This window comes from Anolis carolinensis, chromosome 5 (genome assembly GCF_035594765.1).
Source record: "Anolis carolinensis isolate JA03-04 chromosome 5, rAnoCar3.1.pri, whole genome shotgun sequence".
In the NCBI taxonomy this organism is placed as follows: Eukaryota; Metazoa; Chordata; class Lepidosauria; order Squamata; family Dactyloidae; genus Anolis; species Anolis carolinensis.
In genome coordinates, this window is record NC_085845.1 from 147,106,211 (window position 1) to 147,119,330 (window position 13,120).

At 37.1% G+C, this 13,120-nt stretch overlaps 1 protein-coding gene across 2 annotated transcripts in view; it reads right to left on the minus strand.

Annotated features, from left to right (window-relative positions):
- Positions 1–13,120, minus strand: part of slc38a1 (solute carrier family 38 member 1) — a 71,604-nt gene that overhangs the window by 38,650 nt on the left and 19,834 nt on the right. For both annotated transcript variants that reach the window (XR_010006721.1, XM_003221189.4), the window contains exons 2-4: positions 11,725–11,907; positions 8,380–8,455; positions 5,885–6,000 (exon numbers count right to left, since the gene is read on the minus strand). Coding sequence is in view for 1 of the 2 variants with exons in the window: in XM_003221189.4 (XP_003221237.1) it covers positions 5,885–6,000; positions 8,380–8,455; positions 11,725–11,843 (311 nt within the window). In the remaining variant the exon portion in view is untranslated. The remainder of the gene's footprint in view (positions 1–5,884; positions 6,001–8,379; positions 8,456–11,724; positions 11,908–13,120) is intronic.

Below are 13,120 nucleotides of genomic sequence, written 5' to 3' on the forward strand. Positions count from 1 at the left end.
ACCATTTGGCCACTAATGCTTATTCAACAGTTTTAAACAATACTTTCTGCAAAAACATTAGCGAAGATCCAAGTGAAAAACTGCTGGTGGCCTTGCGGGAGTAAAAAGGAACAGTTATCTTTTAATCTGCCATCTTTTCCTGCTTTTAGAAGCCCACACAGGTTGCTATATGTATACTTGTTTCTTTCTCCCCATAGCTTTCAGTAAAGTTATATGAAAAGCCTTTTTGTGTTAATTGTGGCTAAGTCTGAACTAGATTGACCACTGCCAGTGCGGCCCCAAAAAGTGGTATGAAAACTTTAATAGCACCGGCTTTTTGCAAATGTAAAACATATGCAAGGAAAGCTGAGAAAACGCTACAGCATCCCAATAATTTTCATTTTTCATATACTGTATTAAGCCAAGCTAAAACATTCTTCTCAAAATCCAGTATTTTTTTTAAAAAAAAACATGCAAACTAGAACAACTATACATAAGAATATATAAAAAGTAAAGGTTTCCCCTTGACATTAAGTCTAGACGTGTCTAACTCTGGGGGTTGGTGCTCATCTCCATTTCTAAGCTGAAGAGTTGGCATTGTCTGTGGACATCTCCAAGGTCATGTGGCCCGCATGACTTCAAAGTCATTACCTTCCCGCCAGAGTGGTATTGATCTACTCACATTTGCATGTTTTTGAACTGCTAGGTTGGCAGAAGCTGAGGCTAACAGCGGGAGCTCACCCCACTCCCCAGATTCGAACCGCCGACCTTTTGGTCAGCAAGTTCAGCAGCTCAGCGGTTTAACCTGCTGCGCCACCAGGGGCTCCTGTATATAAGAAGATATACAGGGGTATTATTCTTGTAGCTCCACAGAAGGAAGAAAATAGTGTGTAAATGAGGACACCACTAAATTAGTCGATAATGCACAAAACTCCTCAGACACAGCACCTTGATCAAACAACACTGTCAGCATTGGTGTGCTGAAAATAGGAAAAAGCTCTTCACCTATTTCTGAAGGTTGATAAATGTTTATAAAGCAAACAAATTGCAGACAGAAGCACAAAGGTGTTACTTCGATGCTGTGAAGTGTGGAAGAATATGGTGGCACCACAGATATTAATGAAAATAGAACAGAACATGCATAGAAGGTGGGCAAATGTTTTAGGGCTGCATTAATAAAAGGTTGAGATAATTTGAGGACAGGAAAATGTAGTATTTCAGTCTTAGTTATTTTATGGCCTTTTCATATTATTTAATTTTCAAATATTCTTTAGAAGCTCCTTTTGCTAAAGCACATAGATTTTACAGCAAATTTAAAATATACTGGGGAGAGCTTTTTTCAAATCCTCCACCATCCTGGGATTACTAGATGAGGACATGGGAGAGAACCTTCTCAACAATTCTAATTCTCTCCAATGTAGGCTATGGTTGGTCCTTTTCTCTGTTCTCCTTTTGCTAGCAGGATTTCATTTTTTTTGTTTAAGGAGGCTTTGAATACATAATTGCTCACAAAAAGGCTTCTTATTAGATTGTGATATTTATGCATTTTTAAACTTTTCTATAATTTAAAAATAAGTGTATACTGTTTCAAATGTGATGATTTTGATTGTTTTTAAATATTCTAAGGTTAGGTTTTAACTGATTTCTTTTGTGGCCCACTTCAGGTCTCACTCCAGAACAAAAGTAGAACATAAATGAAACAAACACACTCAAATAGCCACTACAGCTATAATTGTAACAGCCTCTTAAGGTGCAGACTTTAGTTAAGTCGCAATAATTTTATTTCCTTGTTAGGTATGTTATCAGCAGGTCAAGCAGCTGCTAAAGTAAGAGCCAAGGTGTTTGTTGCTGGTTAGATGGCAATATCTGGTAAAGTATATATTTTCCATTCTCTTCCCCGAGGCCCCTTCCACACAGAGGAAATCTACATTATCTGCTTTGAACTGGATTATATAGCAGTATGGACTCTATCCTTGAAATCTACCTTGATATTCTGGATTATATGGCTGTGTAGAAGGGCTCTCATTTCCCATAAACAGTAAAGCTAAAATGTCACACAGACTTCAAAATTTTATTTTATTTTAGCTTGGTTATAAAAGCCGTTATACTCTGCATCTGATTGCTTTCTTGGTGTGAACATTTCTCCCAGGGCTGGCTTTTGCCAGCTCTTATGCATATTCACTCCCTGTAGCATATGGTGTTGGTCACTTGTGTGAGTCACCTGGAGCTATTTGTTCCACAGGCATATTATTTCCTGCAGTTCAGTTGCTCTTTGCCTGAGACATTTTTCATGGATTATGTAGGTTGATTTGGGAGGCACTGATGAGCCCATGAAGTCCCAACCCTCTTTCCCTCCTACTAACCCTGTTCTGCTTGAGGGATAAAGAGCCAGAGAGCCTGAGACAAAGAAGACCTGTTCCCTGGTTTTCTAAGTCTAGCTCTCCCCACATCTTTCCCTACGTCCAAGTAATTTCAGACAGAAATGACTCAGAGGATGCAAGGATGAGAAAACATTGAATATGTGAGTGAGATGATGTAAGGAGTCCTCATATTTTAGCTCACATACTTAATTATTCACCGCTTTTCTTATCTTCCATTCCTTTCACAACTCAGTTTTAAGGCACCATGCTAGGGATAGGAGAGCAGACATATGAGTAGGGAGACATTTTAGAAAGCAGGCTATTGGATTTTATTAACAGGTATTTCACACATTTGAGATATTCTATCTCACAGGTCTTAAATTAGTGTTCATAATGGACTGTAAAAGGGCAAACAAATTGAAATGTAATCCAGGCAAGACAGGGGTGTTGATAGTCTTTAGGTTTTAAAGTATATATTGTAGTTTTTTATTACTGTTTGCCACTTGGAGTCTCTTTTAGAGAAAAAATGGTATTATTGTTATTATCATCATCTTCATCATCACCACAAAATGGACAGATGGAGAATAGGTACATACATATACAACTTTTAAAAACCTGAGGTGGTAACTCTATTTCAGCCCAAGATATTTTTCCCTTCATTCTGATTAACTTCAGAACCCCAAGTTCTTCTTTAGTTGCAACCTTGAATCCTTCGGGTGTGTTGAACTATATTTCCAATGGCTGGGGATGCTGAGAGCTGTAGTCGAACACATGGAAGGCAACAGGTTGTAAAGGAGGGCTTTGAAGAAGTTCCAAACTCAAATTAAGGAACATAGCTGTGGTTTTGTGTTTTCGTTCTACTTTGAGGGGAAGTTTCATTTTAGCAGCTGTAGCTGTGAAAACATAAGCTCCTACTTTTGATACATTGTGTTATACGGAAACAGTATACCCACACCTTGTCTCAGAAACAAAGAGTTTTAGTTACAGTGTAAAAAAAATCCTAGAATACGCAAAAGTCTTTAGGATTTATCCTTGATGATGAAGCAATTTGTTGTTCATTCATAACATACAGAGCTCCCGTTAAGATACTTAACAACTTCCAACAACAAATTTGGCAGGGTTTCAGGAGAACCTTAAATTGTTCAAGTTTAGCTTAGTTATTTAACTTTTATAAAAGATATGTAATATCAAATGTCATTATCTTGGAAACCATCTTCCTGCACAAATGGTGCTGAAATGAATCAGAGCTAGGCAACAGCACTGTTCAATGTGGCTTATAAAGGACATTTTCTCCATTTTCCATGGGTTCATGCAATGCATACCCACACATACTTCCTGAGCTTAAGAGGACCTATTCCAAAGAGAATGTGCTTAAGATTGGAGCTTTGATGCATGTTCTTCAAAACTTTTTAAAAGTTACTCATTAAAATATGAGATAGTCTGTCTGGACTTCAAACTATTTTTATGTATTTCATGGGCTTGGCATCAGTCCATATTAAATCCATAAACCTCTCTAGTGTAAGACAGCTCTTTTTTCTGGGAAGTAAAAGAACGGTGCCTTTCAGAAGGTTTTTTAAGACTGTGAAGTCACTGCTATGTTCCTTTCCGTCCTTGATACCATGGGGAGACTGAAATAACCTTGTTTTTAAACACCATAAAGAACTTAGTTTTAAATGTTCTCTGATAAATTAAAACCTCTCAAATTTGATTCTTTAATTGATCCTGCTGGTGTATGTGTGTGTCTTCAACTTGCCTGTAGAGTTATGGCAACCCCATGAACTTCATGGGGTTTTCTTAGACAAAAATACTCAGAAGTGGTTTTGGCAATCCTCTTAGACACAGTCTACTAAACCTAGTATTCTTTGATGGTCTACCACCATATAATGACCAGGTCTGTTGGTCTCCCATCTAAGTTAAGCCAGGGATGATCTGGCATAACTTTTCAGATCAGATGGGATCTGGTGCAGTGGTTGGTCCCCCAGGTGTTTTGGACCTTGGCCCCCACATTTCCTAACTGCTGGTAAGCTGGTTGGGATTTCTGGGAGTTGAAGTCCAAAACAACTGGAAGACCAAAGGTTGGGGACCACTGCTCTAGGAGGTATTTACGTGACACAGTTGTTGCTAAGATAAGACAATTGATGGAGAAGAAACACAGGGTACATTCACACTGTAGGATGAATGCAGTTTGACAACACTTTAACTGCCATGGTTCAATGCTATGGAATCATGAGGCCTATAGTTTTACAAGGTCTTCAGCTTTCTTTGCTAAACATTGTTTTGAGTGTCACCAAACTACAACTCCCATCTTTCCATAGCATGGAGCCATGGCAGTTAAAGCAGTGTCAAACTGCACTAATTCTGCAGTATAGATGCATCCAGTCTGGCTTAAATGGGAATCCTCAATTGAGAACTGAGATCTGATGATGGTCTATGGCAGGATGGGCAAAGCATGGCTTGGATCACATGTATCTCCTGGCTATTTTTCAGCCATCAACCCTGCTAGACTGCTTGGATGATGTTTTTCAGTCTTGGGGGCCACTACTAGCAGCAATTTACCATTTAAATAGTTTACTGATTTTGGCTTTGGTCTCTTTTTGCAGTTGCCCACTGCCACTCTATGGTAACTTTATTGCTGGCAACTGGTGACAGTATTGGCTAATGGGTATAAAATAATGACAAAATTGGAAACACCTCTTTATAAAACTTAGAGAAAAAGCACAGTGCATATCGTTCACCAAGATGTGGGAAGCTGATGTCTTTCAAGGTAAAACTTTACGGCCTCCAGAATCCTTTGGAAATGACACCTGCAGGTTAGTCATAACACACCAAATCCAAAAAGATACGCTAAGAACTGAAACTTCTACTGTTCACAGGAATAATATCTTGTTTTCAGAACAGTTGGCTCTGAATCATAATCCCTTTTTTGTTGACTTCTCTCCCGAAACCCCTCATATGTAGTTTTGTGATCTAATATATTATCATTTTAATGTTGTTTTTTAGGAGTGGGTATTAGGTGACCAGGCATATGAGGACAACATTTTTCATACTGCATTTGTTTTGTGAAAGATAAAGTCATATTTCTTCAACCATTTATTGTTTAGCAGTCTTCTCTGCCAGAGTCCATTCTTATTTATGATAATTGAAACTCATACATTGAAAAACAAAGATGAAACTTCTAAAATGAAGGTGAATTTGAGGATATACCCAGAAAAAGAAAAGAATGTAACCCTGACTAATGCTTTACACAATTCTGGCTTCTGTAGGAAGTAAGACCTACAGAAATTAAACTAGTAGTAAATTTTATGGAAGTTTGTTAGAAATGAGGGATGGTTTTTCCATTATGAAGGAAATAGCTGATTTTTTAAAACATTGATCAGCTGCCACCTAAAAGTGATAGACCTTTCACACAATGTTAATTATATAGCCAGTTTCATATATTAAAAAAGCATTTGAATGAAACATGAACATTCACATCCATTTCACATTTGTCATTTCAATGGCAAAGTAAAAGTGAGTTAAAGTCATTTTGGATATAGGTTACTTACAAAAAGAGCAAGATTCCTGTATTAGCCAGTGCAAAGGCAAGACCTAATATGCCACTGCCCATGATGGCATTGCTGAGATTAAAGACAGACATCCCCAATGATGTTGTGCCTGGAATCTGTAAAGATTTAATAAAAATAAAGCTTTTAAATTAAAGTGCAATTTTTTTAAAGTAATTTAAAAAAAGAGAAAATAGTCAATGTTTCAATGATTTATTGCTCCAGTTCAAACTGCAAATGTTATTGTTGTTTTTGTGTGCCTTTGAGTCACTAAGAAACCTATTGCTGAGTTTTCTTGGAAAGATTTGTTCAGAAGGCATTTGCCTTTGCTTTCTTCTGAGGCTGAGAGAACATGATTCATCCTGAGTCACCCAATTGGTTTCCATGACTGAACAGGGATTTGAACCCTGGTCTCCAAAGGCACAGTCCAATTATTAAACCACTAAAACATATATTTACATATGTTTCCAGAGTTGCTTAACTCTTTATTATTATCTTGTGTAGATCTGATTGCCTTTTCAGTTGAATGAACATCTTGAGGCAGACATCTTATCAACTGTCCAAAGTTTCTCCTAAAAACTAAGGCCCCATCTACATTGCCATGTAAAAACCAGATTATCTGCTTTGAATTGGATTATATGGCAGTGTAGACTCATATAATCCAGTTCAAAGCAGATTATCTGGATTTTATATGGCAGTGTACATGAGGCCTAAATAAACGTATCTTCTGGAGTTCAGTTGCATAAGATTTTTTAATAACTGAAAACCAGTGACAACAATTCAAAAGAACATAAATACACATAATAGAAAGAGCATCATAACCACAAGGAATCTGAAAGATCTGCCTGCACATATTCATCTCAAAATACTGGATGTTTTGAAAACAGTATTTGCAAAACTATTACCGCAAGTAGTTATATGTACACATCAAACGATTCACATAGCATAAACATTAGCTGACTCTCATTCAGCTGAATGTCAATCTCTTCCTTAACTACTGGAAATCATGTTCATGAGATCTGTTTATATACACAGAGCACAAATCACAGTGTGCTTCTAGAGGCAAATGATTACACATTTACTTCAATAGATTTCATAAAAAGGTTGGTGCCAGTTAAAAATGATGGGCTGCCAGCAACAGGGAGACTTTGTTTCAGCCATGAAGTTCACTACATGATCATCACCAGTGAGCTTTTTCACCAAACTAAACACATGGTTAAGAAAGGAAGGAAGAAGTGTATGCTGTATCAAACAAAAGGCCTATTCAGTTCAATTGTCAGTCAGGTGCCTATTGAAATATCATCGCAGGGATTCTATCTCTCGATACCTGGCCCTGAGATCACTAGGTGAGGATCTTTTTTAAGTCTCACCAGCTCACAGCTACAATTAATGGGAACATAAGTCAGGATCTTCCTAGTGGCTGCTCCTAGGCTTTGGGACTCTCTTCTCAGAGAAGCTACAGTGAGTCCCTCCTTGATGTCCTTCTTTAAAAAGAAGTTTTAAAGGAAAGGATTCTTAACAGTGTGATGTACCTATGTTCATGGGGAATGTGTTCACAAACTTTGCATGGATACAAACACAGATAACAATGAACCCTACTGAAATGATGTACATCTGGCCCAATAATATCACAGATTTATGCAGGAAGACCTAGAAAATACCTAGACAGGATATATTTTGTCAGACATGGAAAATTGAAACTCCAGATACTAGTCTTATAAATATGAGAGGAGGGGGTCATGTTATTTTATTTTGAACTGTACTATTTTTAAATTGTTTTTAAGTGTATATTTTAAACTAGTTTAATGGTATTTTATTGTTGACTTTTCCTACATTTTTTAATGAAATGGTTAACTATTATATGCTGTCTTGAGTCCTGGAGTTCCAGGGAAAAGTGGGATATAAATAAAGATGGTGATGACAAATTTTATTTGTTACTTGGCTCTCTTCATGGCTTAAGGCGGGGGTGATGATGATGACAACAGCAGCAGCAGCAACAATAACCCATTGAGATTAGTAGCCACTGACCAATCCTCTTATCCTTATCCTCTATGAATCTGTCTAACAATCTTATAACACTGTGCAGGCTGACAGTGCTCGTTACATCCTGTGGAAGCAAATCCTCCAGATTCACTGTGTGCTCTGGGGAGAAGACCTTCCTTCTATTTATATTAAATATTCACCCTTGAGCTTCATAGGATGACCTCCATCTAGAATTATGAGGCAAAGAGATACATTTATCCCTATCAATTTCCCCACAATATGCATTCACTATATTTATTGCACAGTAAAATAGTAGGTAGTAAGAATCTTGCACACTGTCTTGAGCTCCTTGAAGATGAGATGGGGTTATAAATGAAATACACACATAAAATATGAGCAAAGCATTCCCCAAACTGAAGGGAATTACATTGTTTCTGCTTGTTGGCATGTCAATGCCACAACTTCAACATGCACAATAAATTAAATATTTTTGTAGGGTGGGGAGAGAAACCTACATATTCATCACATTTCTTCTTTTCCAAGTGGCTGTTGGTTAGGCTTCTTCTACTCTCACGGTCTGCAATAAACTTGCTGAAAAACAGCAACAGAAGGTTTTATTTAACATGAGAACAACACATAACAAAATACCCCTTAGCACATTTTATGATCAGTAACTGTTGTGGAATTTTATACCATTTTCGTTTTCATTTGCATTGTTTTCATCAAGCCATGATTGTGTCAAAAGGAATAGTGCAATACAATCTGATACATGACAAGAGATGCAATGACACCAAAAGGGGAAAATATGAACCGGCAAAGTCCATATAATATATAAAGAAGCAGATCCAAATCTATGATATAATACTGAAAGAAAAATCAAGCAAAACAAAGTTACTGAATTCTAGTTCTCACCTCCAGAACTTTTTTTGTTTTGACATAAGCAGTTTATGCACACTGAGAAAATAAGTTTCAAAGAAATTATGTGTTGTTTTGAAAAGCAACTTTACTTCTAAAGAAATCCCAAGGTTCAGTTGGAACCATTTGTTTATAAGTCAATGAGAATGAACTCTGACACGATAGTTGGGGGCAGCCAGTACGTTTTTTTTTAAAGCTTTCAGTACTAAAGCACACCAGGAATCTTGCCACATTCAAAATCAAAATAAGGTACATCTTTATCATTTGTTAAGTGACTCATATAAGACTATACAATGAGCAAAAACACCAGAGAGACATTGTCTAGCCACAACTTAGGGAGAAAAACAGAAGAAGAAAACCACACAAAAAGAAAGGGCATCCCTATGAAATGCACCAATGTCTAGCTGCTTAAATGTCTGCCTATAAGTAGAATTATGTGGTAGAAGAAGTTGAAAACAAGGTATCATGACATTTTCAACCTTTTGTAGTTCAAAAGGTAACTGGAAGTATCTCAGAAATTAAATCAGATTGATGCAGATCTTGTTCGGTCATTTCAACCCTATATTATAATAACAAGTCAGGCCTAATATTTTCCCTACCATTATACCTTGCCATTGGCCAAGTTGGCTGGACCCTATAGGAAACAGCATTCAACAACAGACTTCCCTGCATCCTCCTCAAATCTCTCCTGAGACTTTGACAAAGAAGCAGAGAATTGGGATTTAAAGCCAGATAGAGAAATTTTAATTAATAACTGGAGATTTCCCAGAACCTGGGAAAGTTTTTTTCCCCACATACAACTCCCAGAATCCTATAGCTCTCATATGCCACTCGAACATTGAAGACTGAAAGAAGAGCAATGAGTATACTTAGGAAAAAGAGCTTTTATCCTGATTTAAAATAAACCACAGAAAGATTTGACCTATATATCTTTTTTGCTTGCTAACCTCAGATGTAATAAATAGCATCAGACGTTTTGCTACTGTATCATTTTAGAATGTAGGTGAACACAAGCATGCCGCATGCTTCTGTGTGTGTGTGTGTATATATATGTATGTATATGTATATGTGTGTGTGTGTGTGTGTATGTGTGTGTGTGTGTGTGTGTGTGTGTGTGTGTGTGTGTGTGTATATATATATATATATATATATATATATATATATATATATATATATATATAATGTATATATATTGAAGTACTCTCTAAAATTTCAGTATGTCTAGGGCAGTGGTTCTCAACCTGTGGGTCACCAGGTGTTTTGGCCTACAACTCCCAGAAATCCCAGTCAGTTTACCAGCTGTTGGGTTTCTGAGAGTTGAAGGCCAAAACATCTGGGGACCCACAGGTTGAGAACCACTGGTCTACAGGGTGGCTAGATAATTATTGTACTCTTTTTCCTAATAGTCCTTCCCCTTTGATTTCTGCGGCTGGAATTTCTTCCATGTCAGCATTCAAACATGAGCCCCACATGTACATTCTGAAACTGCACAGTCATAGAAAGATTATCTTTACATGCCCTTCCAGTATATATGGATGAGCTCTAAACAATACTGCTTTAGAACAGGAGATGGCACAATATATTATAAAAAACAGACGTGCCAACCTTAATGTACCTGTCTGAAGGAAAATTCTCTGCAACATGCAGCTTTACATACTGATTTGCATACATTTGCTTGATGGAAAGCTTCACTGCAACAGAAAAATGGGAGTTTGGTGAATAAATAAAGCTGCCTATCTAAGTGGAGATCATCATGAAGAAAGCTTTTGCACAATATGAAAGCTAGATGTTCTACATATGCACCAGACAGGTATCATCTGAACCATTTGCAATCTGACTTTCCATTATAGGCATCATTATAGTAAATATAGTGTACTCAAATTTCAGAGATCCCAAGAACCACAACCTGTGGCAATGGGTGTATTTGTGCATAAAGCTAACCCACAGTTCAGCATTATGTGGAACTTCTATATCAAGCTTTATGTAACTAAACATCTTGCTCGATACACAGACATAAAGAGGATTTTCAAGGTTTCTACTTCTTCTTTTCTAAAAAACTGTAGCTCTTTGTGGCAAACTATTTATAATCTTAGCTATGATCAGGCAATCAACCTTTAAACACTAGTTTATAAACGTTACTTTTTTCAAGACTAGTCATAGTTTAGGATTTAAAATAACAGTAAACTGTGGTTAATCTAAAATAGAAGTGGAGACTTTTTTAACTGACTTTCAATATGACAGTGGATGAGTGGAGTCGGGAGAAAGATCATACAAACCCAGGGGTCACTGTGTCTTGTCTTCATAAAGCTAAATCAGAACTGTGCAGAAAATAAATTGTGCCTTATCTGACAGATCTGTACTAATTTCCAACAGATCAGCAAGGATTTCTGACTCTCTATTGTTTAACAATAACATTAATCCAAAACCCACATTATACCGATGATGAAGTTGGACTCTATGAGACAGATTTTCGTCTTAGAGCACTTTAAGGTCAATTCAGCTCTGATACTGAAAAGAAAGCATCTTAATGCCTCTCTTTTTACATCTGGCTTCAATTTGCAGATCTTGAGGTTCTAGCAAAAAAGAAAGCAGATGCACAATATCATATGAAACCACGGTTTGTGTTACATGTGGACACGTGTGTTTTGAGTAACTTTTAACATGCTGGCTTTTTGGTTATATGGTATTTGTACATTTCTATTAAACATAGTGGCATTTAAATACTGAATGAATTAGTACCCTTTGCTCTCTCTTGTTCTACCTCACTCTCTCACTCACTGTTAATGCCAATGGACAACTGAAGTGGGGTATGAAATTCAAATTACTTCTTCAAATAGAATATGACTCAGTAATGAATCATTCATGAGCCGTGCTTCAAATAAAAAAATGCTTCATTTAAACAGTGTTTTCATATGGAAAATATAGGGCAGTGGAAAAATACTAACCTATTCATCTGGCCATTTTCTACCTCTGTGAAATCATTGGAATCATTGCTGACATTGTCATCCTCCGGGATCCTCATGTTCTGCATCTCTGTTAGTTCTAGTCCCGTTTTGAAAGGCATGCTGGTTTAGAGAACTTATTTTAAAGTCCACTTGATCTTTGGTGGTCAGGGAAAACTTGAAAACCTGAAAACAGAGAGGAATAAAAATAAAGCAATTAAAAGTAAAAAGAAAATTGCACCCCATAAACATAAAAAATAAACAATCAAATAAGTCTGGGAAAGACCTTTAAATATTTTAGAACTAGGACTTCATCTTGGATATGAAAAGAACAAGGACATATTAAATTTATTATCAATGTATAGGTCTTCAAAGATACAGACAAAATTGGTTGCCTTTTCTCTCTGTGTGTTTAGTTATATTTAAGCTGTAATTTGAAACATGAAACTTTCTGCTCCCGAGTATATACTCTGGAAAAAGAATGTTACGTTCTGAAATGCACAATGTATAAATAGCCTACCTCTATTAACTGCTACACCTAATATATTATTATTATTATTGTATGACACAGCAAACAAGATAGATATGCTGGACTTCGTATCACAAAATCACAAGTCGAACACTTCCCAAGTGTCTAGGACTGTGTGATGTATTTTCGGATGATGCACGCAGATCCCAGTAGGGTGGCCTTTTGCAGTTGACAGATTGTAATTTTGTCAATGTCTATTGTTTCCAAATGCCAGCTGAAATCTTTTGGCACGGCACCCAATGTGCCCATCACCACCGGGACCACCTGTACTGGTTTCTGCCAGAGTCGTTGAAGTTCAATCTTGAGGTCCTGATAGCGGCTGAGTTTTTCCTGTTGTTTTTCGTCAATGCGACTGTCACCTGGGATGGCAACATCAATGATCCAAACCTTTTTCTTTTCCACAACTGTGATGTCTGGTGTGTTGTGTTCCAGAACTTTGTCAGTCTGGATTCGGAAGTCCCACAGTATCTTTGCGTGCTCATTTTCCAATACTTTTGCACGTTTGTGATCCCACCAGTTCTTTGCTGCTGGGAGGTGGTACTTGAGGCATAAGTTCCAATGAATCATTTGGGCCACATAGTTGTGCCTCTGTTTGTAGTCTGTCTGTGCGATTTTCTTACAGCAGCTGAGGATATGACCAATGGTTTCATCAGTTTCCTTGCACAGTTGTTGTTGTTATTAATGTCAGGAGTGACTTGAGAAATGGCAAGTCACTTCTGGTGTGAGATAATTTATTATAATTGAGGTTTTCTTGCATCTTTCTCCCACCACATTTCTAATCCTCACAAAATTATTTTGAAATACAAGGTTAGAACAGACAGTAAGTACCTCAAGTCTGCACACCAAGTTTCCTAACTGTGATTTGCATTG